The 18365-nt window shown below is 45.2% G+C and overlaps 1 protein-coding gene across 1 annotated transcript; it reads right to left on the bottom strand.

The window, feature by feature from the left end:
• Window positions 1-1024: 1024 nt before the first annotated feature.
• Window positions 1025-18347, bottom strand: CCT7 (chaperonin containing TCP1 subunit 7). Its single transcript, XM_086327612.1, has 12 exons — window positions 18270-18347; window positions 12566-12719; window positions 11833-11939; window positions 10252-10377; window positions 9443-9495; window positions 8926-9097; window positions 5417-5581; window positions 4517-4705; window positions 3689-3786; window positions 2998-3130; window positions 2305-2511; window positions 1025-1380 (listed from the first exon to the last, which is right to left on the bottom strand). The coding sequence occupies exons 1-12, from the start codon at window positions 18273-18275 to the stop codon at window positions 1159-1161; spliced, it is 1632 nt and encodes a 543-aa protein (XP_086183738.1). The 5' UTR covers window positions 18276-18347; the 3' UTR covers window positions 1025-1158.
• Between the last annotated feature and the right edge of the window lie 18 nt (window positions 18348-18365).

Genomic DNA, 18365 nt, shown 5'->3' with positions numbered 1-18365 from the left:
GCCAATCCGACTTTCGCCTGACAGAGACCAAGTTTCCCATCATGGTCTGGCTCAACATTCCATTTGACAAAATGGGGTTCCCCTACTGATTTGATTCCTCAGGTCTTAAAATGAAAATCAGAAAATAGGTGTTTAGGCTTAAAACTGTGTGGCTCTAACATCAAACAAGTAGCTGAACACATCCCCACAACTCTGAGCCAGCTATTATCATCATACAGGTAGAACAACTGGAAAAAATTTACTTAAAGACCATCAAGTTAGGAGGGATGCCAGACTCCAATGTGTGGACCTACCACCACCTTAATCTACTTTTGAGTTCATCAAACTCGGAGTGGTTGAAATTCAGATCAAAAAAAAAAAACAAAAAAAAACCACTTCCCAGATTCAGGGAGCAGAAGCTTTCTATTAATTAGTTAACTGCAGGCCAACTCTGAGGACTAGCATAGAGGAGGAGGCAGTTAGAATGCTTATTTTATCTGTGCCGGCCATTTTTAACTTTCACTGGTTAGCAGAAAGCAGAAGGGACCCCCTCAGGACCATTAGTGGCTGAATTAAGACCAGGTGGCTCCTTCAGCCACCTCCTCAATGGACGCCCTTCTAAGAAGTCACAAGACTTTAGAAACATTGCTTCAAGACTCCTCAACCTCAAGATCTTAAATAAGAGAGATTAAGGGACCGAGTCAAAAGAATATGGAAGTAAAAGGGGTAAACAAGATATAATGTAATGCATTTAACAGAAACCCAGAGAAACCCTAGGAGCAGTGCTGGGCAAGGTCAGGGCCAAATAAGATGACATCAGAAAAAAAGGAAAAAAAAAAAACGAAGCAACTCCATATCTTCCAGCTGCTTCTAAGACTGAGAAAGCAGCTAAAGCAAAACTTCCAGACAGGAGCCACTCAAGTGGAGCGCCTCCCCTGACCGAGTTCTCTTTTCTACCTGCTGGGTGAGTACACATAAAGCTACAATTCTGAGCCACAGTCATTTATGAGTAAAATTCCTGCACCCAAATAATGTGCAAAATGGATTCAAGGTTTTTAAGTTTTATTTAAATAACCTCCAGTGAGAACACAGTGGGCCAAATACTACCCCTTCCTTGTAATATCTGACCAAGACAGAGTAAGCACAGCCTGCCGGGCACTCGTGTGAGGGCTGGGAACCTCAGTGAAGGCGGCCGCGACCTCGGCCCCGGCCAGCGGCTGGGGAAGCATCCACTGTTGAGCGAGGGTTCTTGATGGTCTCATCGACAGACACGATGAGGCACGCGGCCTCGGAGGCAGCAGTCAGGGCGTTGATCCGCACCATCGCTGGCTCCCACACAAAGGCCTCAAAGTTGTCAGCAATGTCCTCAGTGTTGATGTCCACCCCGTACCACATGCCCCCCTGAAAAAGCAGAACAAGAGGGAAAATGATACGGAACTGCTCTCAAATTTCTTCCTGCACATCCTCTGAATGACTGAGATTGAGGCATCCTCAGGCTCTCTGAACCCGCTGGCATCTCCCTAAGGAAGATGGCATTCCAACGGGAGCCTGGAAGCCTCTTCCCGTCCCTGCCCTCCACCACCCCTCCAAACCTGAGAGGCCCAGAGCCTCTCCCAGGCAAGCTGCTGGGTTTTAGGAAGGCCCCATTCTAACCCTCAGGTCATCTGAGGACTGTATGTCAAACCACGCTTCTCAAGAGGATGACTTTCCAACCCTTGATCTCATTTTATCATCACACCGCTTCCAGTAGCCCCCATTTTACAGATAAGGAAACGGACACACAAGAGAAAGTAGCTTGCTTCAAGTTCTGACACAAGTCGGAAGCAAGGCCACTTACTGAGTACTGTCGTCATCATATTGAGCATTTAACAAATGGCATTTAGCAAACATCTCAAAATGAGTACTGGCTCAACAGCAGACGAACAAATTAAATTCTCAAGAGATGCGTGCTCTACATGGAGGTAGTACAGCCATGGCTGGACTGCTGTCAGCAGGGCCCAGAAGTGCTGGAGGAACCCACGAGGAACCCCGTACACACAGTGGTCGTACACGCTTCAGGGAGGGGGCTACCGTGCTTCTTCATTCCCTCAGTGCACCAAAAGGAGTGACCAGACTCTTGAAAGCAGCACTGAAGAAACCCTGGAACAACTAGTCCTGACACCATGGCTTTCCTTTTGACCTCAGAGGAGGCAGTCAGTTGGTACCGGGTTTGGGTCCAGCACCATCACCTGGGCTGAGCACACAGAGCCCGAGTAAGCACAGCACACTCAAAGAATCTAGCCCCATCCACCCAGTCCCTGGACTCAAAGGAAAGGAAAAACCCACCTGGGCGTGCCGAGCCCGTAGCTTGTTGAGGATGTTTGTGGCATCAAAGCCAGCATTGTCACAGAGCTGGCGTGGGATAATTTCCAAGGCCTTGGCATAGGCCCCAATCAGTAGCTGCTGTTTTCCTGGAATGGTTCTTGAGTAATCTCGCAGGTACTTAGAGAGCTCCATCTCAATGGCGCCACCACCAGCCACCACTGAATCATTCTGCAAAGACCAGACACACCTCTAAATTCAAGGAGCCCCCTGTCCAAACTCCAGCCATGGCCAAATTGGGCCACTCAGTCAACAGGCCCCCTAGACTAGAAGGAGGGCTGGCTCCTCACTCCCTCCCCCAGCCCAAGCCACAGGAAGCCTGGACACGGACCACGCCTAGCACATCCCAACTGCAATCTGGTGAACCATATGGTTTCTGACCCTCTTCAAGGTCACCTACACCTTGAGGGCACTGTCACAATCCCTGGGATGACTGACTCCATCAGCTCCACAGGTGCTCACAAGAACAAGTCTTAGCTTTTAAGGCAGCATGACTTATTTTGAGAGACTGAGGATGTTTGATCTGAGACAATCAGGGCCCACATGCCCACTTGGAAGGACAGGTTATACAGGAAAGGGATCACCACACAAATCCAGGGTCACATCAGCTCAAGAGGCAGAGTAGGCTGTGCAGGCTGGAAGCCCCCAGTCCAGTACCTTGATGGCCCTCCTGACAATCATGATGGCGTCGTGCAGGGACCGCTCTGTCTCCTCCATAAATTGCTCTGCACCACCACGGAGGATGACAGTGCATGTCTTGGCCTTAGGGCAGCCAGTGAAGAAATTGTACCTACACCCAGGATCAAATTGTATCTGTGAAGTCATTTCTGCTGCCAACCCACAGTGTTCTGAAGTCACCAAGTCCTCCCAACACTCAACAGCTGCTCTTCTGTCCCTCACTAAAGTTCTCCAAGCCCACCCTTAAGAGCACGTTCTTGGGAAGGTCTAGGGCTGTACCACAGGGGTATAAAAGACTGTGGAGTCAGATTGTAGACCCGATTTGACCTTCTTTCTTCCTGAAACACTTTATATAACTTAACACTATTCACCCCAAGAGATTAAGACCTCAGAAGACAGTAGCACATGTTACTGTAGCCCGCCAGGCTCCTCTGTCCATGGGATTCTCCAAGCAAGAATACTGGAGTGGGTTGCCATTTCTTCCTCCAGGGCATCCTCCCCACCCAAGGACCGAACTCGCTTTTCTTCATTTCCTGCATTCGCAGGTAGGCTCTTTACCTCCAGCGCCACCTGGGAGGCCTGTTATATATACACCACGAACCAAAGATGGCAGAAGGCCACCAGGCAAGTCTCATGAGCTAAGCAAACAGAGCCCAGGCCTGCCACTCACCTCTCGCCTCCAATCTGAGTCTCTTCAAAGACCTGGCAGCGGCCCAGAACATCTGACGACAGCGCATTCACACTGGTCTGGATGGAGCCTCCACAAGCCTGAAGAACACAAGACAAAATCATCTAGCAGTGACAGATCACATGAGGTGGGAAGCAAGCATCCTGCCACCTAGTTTTATAGCCAATTCGCATGTTAGACTGCCATGGTGCCCCAGATACACTAAGGACCCACTCTCACCCTTGACCTCAAGGCTCCCTTTGGAAGAGGAGAAAACAAAACAGAATGAAGACACATGAAGGCAAACAAGCCCAGTTAAAAAGCTTTACCCAGTACCTTCTTCCCTAAACTAGGATGCTCTGAACCCAGTGACTGAAGTCATGATCAGTGCTTTAAAACTTAAAGCACCTTGGCGAGATGCTTAAGAAGGGAGGAGGGACTTCCCTAGCAGTCCAGTGGTTAAGACGCCATGCTTCCAGTGCAAGGGTGCAGGTTCCATCCCTGGTCGGGGAACTAAGATTCCACAGGTGCAAGATGCGGCAAAAAAAAAAAAAGAGAGAGAGAGGAAACCTGGCCTGCAGCACCAAGACTGGAGCTTAGCCAGCTAATCATAGCACTACTGCTAGGCTCCCTCACAAATCAGCTTTCCTGACTTGTTTGGTTAGATTGACTCTTATATAGTAGTATGCACACACTGGAACCGAAGTGTTTCATGGCAAAAAGAGTTGAGAAGACAAGCCCAGATTCACACACCACTCCAGTACACTAGGGTATGTGAAAACCCCTCTGGGGCCAGAAAGACCTAAAAGCGGCCCGTGAGAACCTGGTTACCATCATTGTCCTCTTCAGATCCTCCTCCGGCACTCGGCCAGCGCAGAACATGTCCCTGTCAGCAAAGTACTGGGTGGCCACATCCCCGATGGGGAGTTTAGATAAGACGACTTTGGCTCCAGAATGATGGATCTTCTCTAATTTGTCATAAAGAATGTTCCACTCAGCATCAACAATTGCCTGATAATCCTGAAGAGACCCAGAAAATATTAATTTATTAGGGAATTAACAGAGGGTAAACAGAAGAGACTCCCCTCAGTTCAAATAAACAAGGACCCTATAAGGTAACTTAGGAACCACCTAAAATCTTCAAACACAAAAGCAGAAAGTAATCTGAGCACTGGGAGCTACTCCAGAGCTGGTATTTGCTAAGGTGTGAGGCAGTTTGGCCAGCTAAGTTCTAGCTCCTCTGAGGCACTGCAGCCATGGAGTTCCCAATGACAAGCCCTTTCCTTCAAAGGCCATTCTGTGTTCGGGATGCATTTTCCAAGAACAGATGCTTACAGCTGGGTGACAGCCTTGCTGATACCAATGTTGGGAGCACACCAGTCCCAGCAGCATGGGACAGTCTAGAAGGGCAGAGCTCACATCTGCCCAAATAAGAGGAATCAAAATACAGGGCTCATTTTATAGCTGAAAGGCTCCCGCAAGCCCCTTCTCCAGGGCCAAAGGATAATGTTTCAGCAGATTTGCCCTATCCAAACCTCCTCAGGTCCAGGTCAGAGTAGAGTGAGAAGAGTGGGCCTAGCATTTAGACATCAATACTTAGGGGCATAGGAGGGGAAAGGAGCCCATAAGGTACCTGAGAAACAAAGCTAAGCCCAAGATGACCACGAAGGCCCAAGTCTTTGGCCCAGAATGCTGCCCAGTTTCATGCCACTGCCAGCTGGGAGGACCTACCTCAACTGTATGGACTCTGATTTCCGCATTATCTTTCTCAGCTTTCAGCTCGAGCTCAACATTTAAAAGGGCAATCATTGGATTATGGTACTTTTTGGGCTGCATTTCAAACCCAGCATAAGAGAAAGTCTTCTTGAATGCGACGCCAGCGACAAGCTGGGACTCCTGTTTAAAAAAATCAGACGGTTCAACAGTTCAGTACTGGCATGAAATAAAATCAAGTTAGTGGTGTGCTGGACTAATGCATGTCCATTTCTGTGAACCTGTAAGGGTTAATTATGTTTTTATTCCACTACTGTAACAAAGTTTTTCCATCATCCTAAATGCTAGGAAAAATATAAAAACATATTTTGGTTGTCCCTTCAGGATAAGGAAAACCACTTAGCTTGCAGAGACTAAGCATGGGAAAAGCCTGTCTGGGCTGTCCTTTAAGACTGACCCTCCAAAGCACACGTGCCAAGGGATGCACTGTCGTTCCAACTCGACACCTCCCAGTCTTCACTGCACATATGTACACACACCCCTCCCTACCCGTACTGCACGTGAGTGCACAAACACCTGTGTGCTGTAGCCTAGATGCTTCCTCTCTTCAGGAGATGAAAACAAAAGGTCATAACAGTCAGAAATTTCCCGCAGTTCTCAAGTTATCATTGTGGCTTCTCTCATCTCAATCCCTCAAAATATGAACTACTACACCACTCATTCCAAAACAGAGCCTGCTGCATGGAAGGGCATGATGAAAGTACACAGCACTTGGGAGTGACTTTAACACTATGAGAAGGCAGGCTCAACCTGAGACCTCTTATTAAATGACCTGGTCATTTCCCACTCCATAAAGAAGGGTATATTCAGGAAGTGAAGTCAGAAAGAAAAAGACAAATAGCGTATGATATCATTTACATGTAGAATCTAAAATACAACACAAATGAACCTATCTATGAAAGAGAAACACTTACAAAGTGAACAGACTTGTGGTTGCCATGGGGGTTGGGGGTTGGAGGAGAAGTGGGTTAGGAGTTTGGGGTTGCCATGCAAACTATTACACAGAATGGGTAAACAAAGTCCTACTATTCAATATTCAGTGATAAATCATAATTGAAAGGAGTATGAAAAAGAAGCACAAGCTGGAATCAAGATTGCCGGGAGAAATATCAATAACCTCAGATATGCAGATGACACCATCCTTATGGCAGAAAGTGAAGAGGAACTAAAAAGCCTCTTGATGAAGGTGAAAGTCGAGAGTGAAAAAGTTGGCTTAAAGCTCAACATTCAGAAAACTAAGATCATGGCATCTGGTCCCATCACTTCATGGGAAATAGATGGGGAAACAGTGGAAACAGTGTCAGACTTTATTTTTCTGGGCTCCAAAATCACTACAGATGGTGACTGCAATCATGAAATTAAAAGACGCTTACTCCTTGGAAGGAAAATTATGACAACCTAGATAGCATATTCAAAAGCAGAGATGTTACTTTGCCAAAAAGGTCCATCTAGTCAAGGCTATGGTTTTTCCTGTGGTCATGTATGGATGTGAGAGTTGGACTGTGAGGAAGGCTGAGCGCCGAAGAATTGATGCTTTTGAACTGTGGTGTTGGAGAAGACTCTTGAGAGTCCCTTGGACTGCAAGGAGATCCAACCAGTCCATTCTGAAGGAGATCAGCTCTGGGATTTCTTTGGAAGGAATGATGCTAAAGCTGAAACTCCAGTACTTTGGCCACCTCATGAGAAGAGTTGACTCATTGGAAAAGACTCTGATGCTGGGAGGGATTGGGGCAGGAGGAGAAGGGGACGACAGAGGATGAGATGGCTGGATGGCATCATTGACTCAACGGACGTGAGTCTGAGTGAACTCTGGGAGCTGGTGATGGACAGGGAGGCCTGGGGTGCTGCAATTCATAGGATCGCAAAGAGTCGGACACGACTGAGCAACTGATCTGATCTGATCTAATGAAAAAGAATTAGGTATGTGTTAACAATCACTCTACTGAACAGGAGAAATTAACAGAACATTGTAAATCAACTATATGTCGACAAAATAACAACTTTAAAAACTGTATTCCGTTCAATGACCTATGTGTTTTCTCGTAGTACTAATCTACAGTTTTAGTCTACAATACATAATACCGTAGCCTATCAGGGAACAGATTCCTACATCATTCAAATCCATAGCCTCCTAAAGGGGGTGATGTCTGAGCTGAATCTAGATGGATGCACTGAAATTAGTCAAATAGAAAACGAAAGAGATGTCCCCAACAGGCAGAGGCAGTATGGTGCAGTCAGGGGATGAAAAGCCATTAGCAGTTGTTGGAATACAAAATAAAGAGGGTAGGGGGGAAAAAAAGAGGGCAGGGACACGTTTAGGAGAATCTTAAAGGCTCTGCTAAGGCCTGACTCTTATCCTGTGGGCCTGCAGAACCCCAAGTGGCTTCACACACAGAGTGTAAATTGAGGAACCTCACCCTGCAGCAAAAAATAGAATGAACTTAGGGGATGCAAGATTGGAGGAAGGGTGCGTTACCAGGACAGAGGTCTAGTAAACGAGACAGACTGAACGTACGTGTGGCTTGCAGCCCCTGGCTTTCTCACCAGTTAAAATTACAGTTCTGATCCCTAGTTTAGTGAATGCCAATTTAATCTCAAGGGTTTCTGGAACAGAAGATGGAACCCTGAGATCAAAGCAGCGTGTAAAGACAATGTCAGCAAGTCATGACGTAGAGAATGGGCTGAAACACAACCATCTGGGGGCGAAAGGCATGGGAACGGCTCAGATGACTTTCAGGTTCTTTACAGCTTTGTTATATACAGGGAATCTCATCCCCCTCTCATGTGCCATGATAGGAAGAGGAGGAGATGAACAGAATGAAAACGCAATTGTGTTGTGCAAATACAGTAGACACTAGTCACTATTTTAAATAAGTGAAAAAATATGTTGTTAAATAAACAAAAGTTGCAGGACACTATGTACTACAAATGAGCATTCGTTTCAGAAAACAATATTTACATTTATACTTATCGACGCACAGTCTGGAAGAACACACACAGTTAATAGTGGTTTCTGGGGCAGGAGTGGTATAGGAGACATTTCTGTTTTCCTTTAGGACTTTCTATACAGTTTGACTTCCGTATTATCTGTTCAAGATAAATGAATAAAAGAAGGGACAGCCTGCCTGAACCTCTTGGAGAAGAATGGACTGCAAAGTACTTATATTTATTGAGAGGGTTTTAGATAATTTATCAGAGCTAGCCCTGTCCCCTCTGACATTAACACTGAGATTATGAAAATCAGCCAGTTCATCCTTCAATTCTGCTGACAAGTAATACAAGTCTGTGGAGGTTATAAAATGCACCTACAGGAGACACTTATAGCCACAGTATGAGGAACACAGCTGGCTTCCCGCCCAAGTGCTCTCTCTCTCTATTCCTCTAATGTGTGCTGTCCGCCTACACCAAGCTGCCTACAGGGTCGATGTGAAAGCAAGAGCCTCCCAGGGAGGCCTCGGCAGGCTCACCTCTAGGGCTCCACCTTGCACCTTCTTGATTCCAATCATTTTAAGCTGCAGCAAATCATCAAGCATCATCACTGCGTCCACCACCATCTTAGCGAAGAAGGCTTTCTGCTGGGAGATCAGCTTGGAGCTCAGAGCAGTCATGGCACATTTCTCAAGCAGCTTCCTCTGCTCCCTGGGACACAAGGGTGGGACCTGCATCAGGCCTCGAAAGCCCCTCTTATGGTACTCTATTGCAACGTGGAGATGGTTTCTATCCTAGCCTTTAAATTCAGCCCTCAACACTTTGTCTTCTGAATCTTTAGGGAAGATTACCAGTGACAGATGGTGATTGCACTCAAAGACCTCATGACTGACAGCTCTTCAACAGCTCTCTTGTACTACATGGACTGACTGGGGCACAGCAAGGGGTTTAGCAAGGGCCAAACAGCCCCAGTCCATGCAGGGTATTCCAGCACGCTTCTGCATCCAATCTGGCCATGGGAAGTCAAGGTTCTGACAAAGTTCACTGCAAACTTACACTTTATCTTCCTTCTTCACAGTCACTGCGATCTCTTTGATCTTGTTAACTGCCTGCCAAGAACAGAAACGGGGTGAGTCTCTCACGTTAAAAACAAACTGGAGAAGTGGATCCCAATCTCTCCTGCTAGTTCCTAATCTGTTTACGCCCAAATCTTAAGTACTTCGACAGCTGAAATAACATTTCTAAGTCTTAAAGCTGCCCAGAAAAATATAAATCTCTAGTTTAGAAAAATGCCCTAAGTTAGAAACGTAGAGCAGGCACAGAACAGCACTGGTGACAACTTGTAGTACTTTATATACTAACTATGTCATGTAACACATGATACACATATTTGTATGTTAAACATTGTATCTTTTCAAAGCCATCTTTTTCAAAAGATATCCTTTCATACATACTTCTCACATATGATTTCATTTTAATGTCACCACCCCAAAACAGAGACAGTAAAGAAAGTAAGGTGAGGAGGAACTGACTTATCCCAAGTTAAAGAATGAAAGTCAAAGGTCAATAAAAGCAAGGTCTCAAGATGTGCTATGAAGTACTTGATAAAAACAAAACAGCTCTCACTTACTGACAGCCTGTGGTATGTCTACATCATAGTCTGTGAGGAAACTGGAAGCTTAAACAGACTAAGTAATATACCTAGTCAATAGTTATTGAATGGTAGAACTGAGATTTCTATGGAGTAGAATTCAGAAAATATTCAAGGAATGTTGTCCCCAGACCCTCCACAACCCAATACAGACCATATCCCAAGAGAAACAAAAAGGTGCCCAAGCGGCCCAGCTTCACTAGCACTCCCATACCAACTGTGTGGCAGTGCGGAAGGCGCGGATGATGATCTGCGGGTGCAAACCTTCCTCCACGTAGGGTTTCACCTGTTTCAGAAATTCTGCAGCCAGCAGGGTCACTGAGGTGGTGCCGTCACCGACCTGGAACAGGATGACAGGAAACTCACATCCACTCATGTTCAGGAATAAAACTCCCAAACTCTGTTTTCTAGGCAATCTATCCATTTAAACTGGGGTGTTGCTGGGTAGATATTCATCCCATCAAATGGTCCTGGGCCACAAAATTAATTCCGCAGCCAGGCCCATTCTCCAAAGAGGGCTGGTCTGGACAAATTTTCCCAGAATATGAAATCATATACACAAATTAACCAAGAACTTATTTACTATGGACAAGGTACTATGATCAGTAACACAATATACATGCTTATAATATAATGCTAATATGTCTGATGCTGGGAGGGATTGGGGGCAGGAGGAGAAGGGGACGACAGAGGATGAGATGGCTGGATGGCATCACCAACTCAATGGACATGAGTTTGGGTGAACTCCGGGAGTTGGTGATGGACAGGGAGGCCTGGCGTGCTGCGATTCATGGGGTCGCAAAGAGTCAGACACGACTGAGCGACTGAACTGAACTGAATATGTCACAAATAACAAATAATGGTAGCAAAAGGTATGAGATAAATGGGAACAAATTCTACAGGAGTTCACAAAACAAACCTCTAAGGATCAAAGTCGTCTGTATTTTAAACACTATTTGGAATAAGCAGATTATGAGCTTGTTTTTCTTAATGGCAATTTTCTACAATGGGATCTAAACTTTATTTTTAATAAAGGAGAAAAAGAATAAGAGCTTTTTTTTCCCTCTGCTTCCCCTTTTCTTTGAGAAAAAAGAGTTTTTTTAGAAAACTGGTTAACCTCTGATATAGAAGAAATTTACTTTTAACTCACTTATGTTTCTGTGGACTGTAAGAGATTTTAGGGAGAAAAAAAGTTACTGTGGCAAAGGGTTTAAGCTGCCAAATTCCTAGACAGAAAAGTATTCCTTTGTTGAAAATTGCCATACTGTTTTCCAGGCTACAGGGTCTTAATAGACCTTTTAATATAACTTTGGGAGGTTATCTGTAACACTCTGAAATGCAAACTTGTCTCTCTCAATAAGACTCCAGTGTTAGAAATGATTTTTAAAAAGGCAAAGACAAGTTAATGTCACTGACAGGAACATAAAATGGCAAATTTTATGTTATGTGTGTTTTACCATTATAAATTTTTTTTTTTTAAGAAAGAAAAAAGTGAACTGGAAACAATCTCCAACTCCATCTTATAAGGCAACCAACAGATGAGAGGGTAAATTATTTACTGAGCAACTCATATGAATAACAGCCCACTGGCCTGGTTCTGAGACCTGAGCCACAACACAGTGAAACAGAAGGAATTTTAAAGGGCTATTAATTCCATCTACATAGTTTTACAAACCTGTATTTGTGAAATTATGGTTTTAGATATAAAATCAAAATGCTTAAAGAAAGAAGAGCAAAGGAACAAACAGGCATGTGTTTCAATCTCCACTGAAACACACAGACTTGATATTCCTACCTCAGCATCTTGGGATTTTGCAATGTCCACTAAAGTCTTCGCTGCAGGATGGACAACATCAAGGAGTTTCAGAATTGTGGCCCCATCATTAGAAATTGTTGCTTTGCCTTTAAAGGGACAAACACAAAGTAAAAATGTAAAGATCTTTCCTTAAATTCTGACTTCTAGTGGACTTGGAGCCCATATACACTTTACTGGGACAGGACAGAGGGTCTTGTGGAAATGAACTGATCTTTTTATGGATTTAGCTCTGGGCACAAAGGGCCACCTAAAACCACACATTTCCAAAAACCATGAGCTCTTCATTTTTCCTAATAGCAAACCTCTACTGGATGCAGAAAACATTTTAAAAAATAAGAATGGATAATCATTTAGATATTCTTAACAGTGGATGCCCTCGTATTTCACTTGTAAATTAATACATAAAGCATAATGTGGAATTTGTCTCAGCAACATGATACAACAGGAGTGACTACAGGCAACTTCGGAAGGTTCTATTTCATGTTTCTAGGCCAAATCTCTCTACAAGGCAAGATTCCTGAACCTGGCTTCTCCCATATATTCCCAAGAGGCTCAGCATTCACGACAGTGTATGAAAAGAAGTAGCTTCAGAGAGAGCAATCCTTCAGCGATCTTAAAAGCAGAGGGATTTCCGTTGCCAAGCTCTGCTGGCCCCAAACACTTTAGAGGAGCCTCCTCTTCTGCACACTGGTCTGAGAAACTCTGCACTTACCTCGGCCATCCACAATGAGCTTGTCCATACCACGGGGGCCCAGGGTAGTTCTGACAGCCTCAGCAATCACCTGGCAGGCACTGATGTTACTTACAAGCTGGGGGATGCCTTGGGAGCTATCAGTCCCCTCTTTCAACAGGATAACTGGTGTGGGCTAGAGAAGAAAGAGCAATTCACTTAAAAAAAAAAAAAAAAATCTGGAGGCCCCTTTAAAGCACATTCCCCCAATGTCCATCCACTACATCTATTCCTTAAATAGCCTCTACCCCCAGAGACAGCATGCTCTGTAGGTATACCAGAAAATGGTTTGAGAAGCACTGATTTAGTCAAAAAGAACAAATCAAATAATGTATTCTTCAGTGCCCAGTTGAAAAAGCATACCCCTTTCAGCTTCTGACCCTGTTTCCCGGGTTGAGGAGTTAGGCCACCGCACAGGAGGAAGCGGGCCGTACTTAGTGTTCACTCCAGCAAACACCCGTTCAACCGCCTGAGAGCTTAACCGCAGAGAAGGAGATGGGCACTGATGCAGAATGAGATGCCAAGAGCTTCAGATGTTGTTCCAGAGATGCCCAGGCAGGTGGTTTTACCAATGATGGTAGCTGGAGTGTAGGGAAATGGCTAGGCAGACAAACAAATGGCACGTTTGTCCTGCCTCACAAAATGACAACTCTAATTTGTACAGCAGTGTTTCCATCTCTCATGCTGGTTCCATAAAGCTTTCTTGTGACTAATCTCCAATCAGATACCCTAAACAAGTTTTTCTCTATTTTGCATTGGTCTCAGAACAGTCACTATTCTCTTATGACTGATTTATGTATATTAAACAGATAAGTGTAAACACTGTTTCAAAACTTTTCTTATGTTAGTTATGTGTATGCAATTAGGCTATGTTGTTATTTAGTCCCAAAGTTGTATCTGACCCTCTGCAACCCTATGCTTTGAAACTTATTTCTTACTGTGAATTGCAAACGTAAAGTTTGACAGTCACTGCCCATGTCCACCCCTGGGGATATTTCAAGTGTTTGAGTGGAGAAGACATAGAAAAGCCTCAGGCTGTCTCAGTCCAACAAAAAGAGCCAAGAATTCACAAACTAGAAACTCAAACAACCCATGAGGCTGACTCCACATTAACTGAACAATTTCTTTAAAAATTTGACTTCTTTGGCCCGTGTAGCTGGAAGGTAGTGAGAAAGCAAAAGACTGGAATGAGGTTGAAGAAGCAGACAGGAATCAAATCACTACTCATTTGCAGACTACGGTAAGGAGTTTATAGATTTTATTCCTACAAAGAAGGGATGCCCTGGAAAAGCTTTTAGCAGAGTAATGGCATAGTCTAATTTACACTGGGGTAAAACAACAACAACAAAAAATAACTATAAGAGGCAAGATATAATGAGCAACTGCATAAAAACAGGCTAGAAAGATGCACAACAAACTCAAATAAGTAAGAGTGGTAAAGAAAAATTTAAAACTTGGGTATTTTATTTTGTTTCAACTTTTCCTAACAAACATATCATACATTATTTAATGGCTTCTCTGTACTCTCAGAATTCCTTCGGGTCCCTTGCAAGGAAAAATGGGTTCCCCAAAGGCCCCTTCTCCCAGTCCTGCTAAATCATTCCTCAGGGCAGCTTCAAGTCATCTCTGGTCCAACCCTGCCCCAACAGAGATTTACATTATCAATCAAAAACCAACTTGAGTCTTAATCCCTTGCTAGTCCCTTCAACAGAGCCATTCACCCCACCAAGTCTAACTTATCCAATGCTTTTATAAACTTTTTCTCATCTCTAACTCCAAATTATACACCACCTGCAAGAGCCACACTGCCATATTCTACCGAAACCGCTTTCTTCCCACTAGGCCAGCAATTCCTCAGAGCTGCCATTCCTCTCAACAGTAGTTAACACGGGCACTGGGAACAGGGGATCCCAGAACTCTGCTCCTTCTCAAGCATAATGTTTATATTGCCATCCATCTTAAAATACAAGCTTCATAAAGGTAAGGACTACACTAATTTCAATGTGTAGAGTGCCTAGATTTGGCCACATACAAAGCAATATACAGAAGCTTTTGGTGCTGAAAATTCCAATTACATTATCAGTTGAACCTTGAACAGCATGGTTTGAACTGTGTAGGTCCACTTATGCCTGAGTTTTTTTTCAGCAATAAATACTACAGTACACCACCACCTGAGGTCGGTTGAATCCTCAGATACAAAGAAATCAAGATATGGGGGCTGACTAAATCATATGCAAACTTTTGACTTAGCAGAATCTGGGCCCCTAACTTCGGGAGTTATTCAAGGGCCAAATACACTTGAAAGTGCTTTATACACATCATGAAGTACGGTGGCAACCAGTCCTTATTTTTGGAAAAGCATCAGCAGTACGGTGACACTAAATTCACTGAGACTTCCTAAGTACAAGCAGGAAGGGCTTGGAAGCAGCTGCCCACGTTGTCCCAAGTTCTATGCTGTATAGGCCCTACAGAAATGGCAGGCTGGGTACAGAGATCCTGTGGGGAGGAAAAGGCGGCAGGACTGGACTGAGCCAAGCTAGGTCTACCAGGACGGTGCCTCTCTGTCAGTCCTCCAAGGGCAAGCCCAGCTCGTGTCCTTGTTACTTTCCAACCTCGTTTTTACTCAAGTGAAGAAACAACAGCAGGATCCAATAATCTGCCAAGGGTATCTACCATGAAAGGCTTGCTAATTTCAGCTTAATGATCTTCCTTTTCCTTAATAACTTTTAATAAGCATTATTTAGCTTGATGCTCTATAAAACCACAGGTGTTCATACGCTAAGGCATGCAGTGCTGAACACAAAGGCAAGGACATACCAATACCTTCTGTGTGGCTGTACCGAAGTCACAGGACTGAGCTTTTTGAGGAACCCTCCTACCTCTTTTTCAATCACAATTGGCTTCCAGAGTGTCAGGTACCAACTCAACACCAGGTACCAAACAATAACAGCAAGAGTTCTTGGTGACTTAAGTTTCATACTCAAAAAGGAGAGCTATAAAAAGTCAAAAAGCAAGGAAACAGACCAGGGGTCAGTTCAGGAAAAAGCTGAGGTGGTGGGCTGGGGCCTCTTGGTGAAGGGTTTTATCGCAAGTCAGAAGAACTTTGGGGGCCGGAAATATAATACCACACTCGAAGTCATACGTCCATTAAGTGGCACAGTTAATTACAAACATAGGCATTCGGTGTGGCTCCAGAGCCCCTACTCTCAAGTGTTCTACTATGCTGCCACTGCATGAGATGAAGATGACTTCAGGGAATAGGTACCATTGAAGACCGACTGAAAAAGGCAGTACTGGGTGTATGAAAGGGAGAGGGTACACAGAGTAACGCCAGGTTCCTACTGTCTCGGGCACAAGCAGCATTCTCAGGGCATTTGGTAGACTGCACACCTGACAGCTGTCAGTCTGACATATGACTAGGTCAGGCAGAAGTTGAGGAAGCAGGAGAAGAACAGAGAACTGAGCTGGACTGATAAAAATGGACAAGCGACCTGCCAAGTGCACAGGAACCACAGGTCAGGGTTTTACCTCAAACACTTAAGAGCTGGCCCTGTTCAACAGCAACTCGGGGGACATCACCGAGGTTGTTTGGGACCCATGGAAGGTACCTGTAGAGTTGGAGAAAGGGATGCCACAGAAGGGGGGAGGGGAGGGCTACAGACAGCCTCTAGGATTCACCTGCTTCCCTAAAGAAAATGAGACCCAGAATTAGGTGGCCAACTAGAAAAGCCATCTAATGTCACATCTGGAAGGGCAGACAGGGTTAGAGGCTGGGTCTTCTCACCTCTAATGCATCATCCCCACTGCCCTGCCCATTCTCCTAGTTGAGAAGTTGCACCTCAGAAGCTGTACTAGGGGCCTAGTACATTCAGTAGGTACTAAAAGTTCAAACTACCACCCAGCAGTGCTTATTTCACATCCTAGCAAGGTAATAATGCTCAAAATCCTTCAAGCTAGGCTTCAACAGTATGTGAACCAAGAACTTCCAAATGTACAAGCTGGATTTTGAAAAGGCAGAGGAACTAGAGATCAAACTGCCAACATCTGCTCGATCACAGAACAAGCAAGGGAATTCCAGGAAAACATCTATTTCTGATTCATTGACTACGCTAAAGACTTTGACTGTGTGGATCACAACAAACTGGAAAAACGTTAAAGAGATAAGTACACTAGACCACCTTAACTGCCTCCTGAGAAACCTGTATGAGGTCAAGAAGCAACAGTTAGAATCAGACACAGAACAATGGACTAATTCAAACTGGGAAAGGAGTATGTCACGGCTGTATACTGTCACCGTGCTTATTTAACTTATACGCAGAGTACATCGTGCAAAATGCCTGGCTGAAGCTCAAGCTGGAATCAAGATTGCTGGGAGAAATAGCAATAACCTCAGCCATGCGATGACACCACCCTAATGGCAGAAAGCAACTAAAAAGCCTCTTGATGAAGGTGAAAGAGGAGAGTGAAAAAGCTGGCTTAAAACTTAACATTCAAAATACAAAGATCATGGCATCCAGTCCCATCACTTTATGGCAAACAGATGGGGAAAAAATGGAAACAGTGACAGATTTTATTCACTTGGGCTCCAAAATCACTGCGGATAGTAGCTGCAGCCATGAAATTAAAAGACCCTTGTTCCTTGGAAGAAAAGCTATGACAAACCTAGACAGCATATTAAAAAGCAGAGACATCACTTTGTCGACAATGGTCTGTATAGTCAAAGCTAAGGTTTTTCCAGTAATCATGTACAGATCTGAGAGCTGGACCACAAAGGCGGCTGAGTGCTGGAGAAGACTCTTGAGAGTCCCTTGGACTGCAAGATCAAACTAGTCAATCCTAAAGGAAATAAGTCCTAAATATTCACTGGAAGGACTGATGCTGGAGCTGAAGCTCCAATATTTTGGCCATCTGATACGATGAACCGACTCAGTGGATAAAACCGTGATGCTGGGAAAGATTGAGGGCAGGAGAAGGGGACGACAAAGGATGAGATGGTTGGATGGCATCACCGACTCGGTGGACATGAGTTTGAGCAAGTCCGGGAGTTGGTGATGGACAGGGAAGCCTGGCGTGCTGCAGTCCATGGGGTCGCAGAGAGTCAGACAGGACTGAGCGACTGAACAACAAAATGCGTTTACTTAATGAATGAAGGGATGATGAGCGGAGTAATCTGTTTTCAATTATGCAGCAGCAAGGTGGCAGGGAGCGGGGCAATGAGAGACCACAGCTCTCCTTGGGCTCCGTCCCCATGCTGCCTCTGCCGTTTATAGGAAGCACCCTCCTTCACATCCGCATTTTTCAAGACAGCCAGAGCTTCCAAGTCTGGCCCTGGACCGCGTATGCACGCTCAACCCGCAGTCATTTGACCCAGGTCAAGATTATGGGGGGCTCGGAAAACCGGGTGATCGACGCAGGTTCAAGGCCCCGAAGCACCCTGGGACTTGTAGTCCCCAGCCGGCCCGACCGGAGCCTCCTCTTGACCCCCACAAAACCCTTGCTGAGGGCAGCTGCTCCGGGCCCGGGCCCACCAGGCGGTAGCGGGCCGGGGTCCTTCACAGACAGAGGGTCGGAGCGAGAACCGAGTCAATAAGCAGGAGAAGGTTCTACGAGACTAGTCTAGGCCAGGCGGCGCCAGCTACCGACCAGATGGCAGCGGATGGAGCCGGATGACTGAGATGCGACTCACCATCATCTTGTAAGCTTATCCAGTGGCCGGCTACTCCTCTTCTCCGCGCCCGGGACGCCCAGCAACCCCACAATGCTCCGCGACAGAGAAATCCCC

This window comes from Bos grunniens, chromosome 11, assembly GCF_055505025.1.
Source record: "Bos grunniens cultivar Pamir isolate PY7600 chromosome 11, Bosgru_T2T1.0, whole genome shotgun sequence".
Lineage (NCBI taxonomy): Eukaryota > Metazoa > Chordata > Mammalia > Artiodactyla > Bovidae > Bos > Bos grunniens.
Note: the sequence above shows the minus strand (reverse complement) of the source record. Positions and strands in the feature narration are given on the sequence as shown.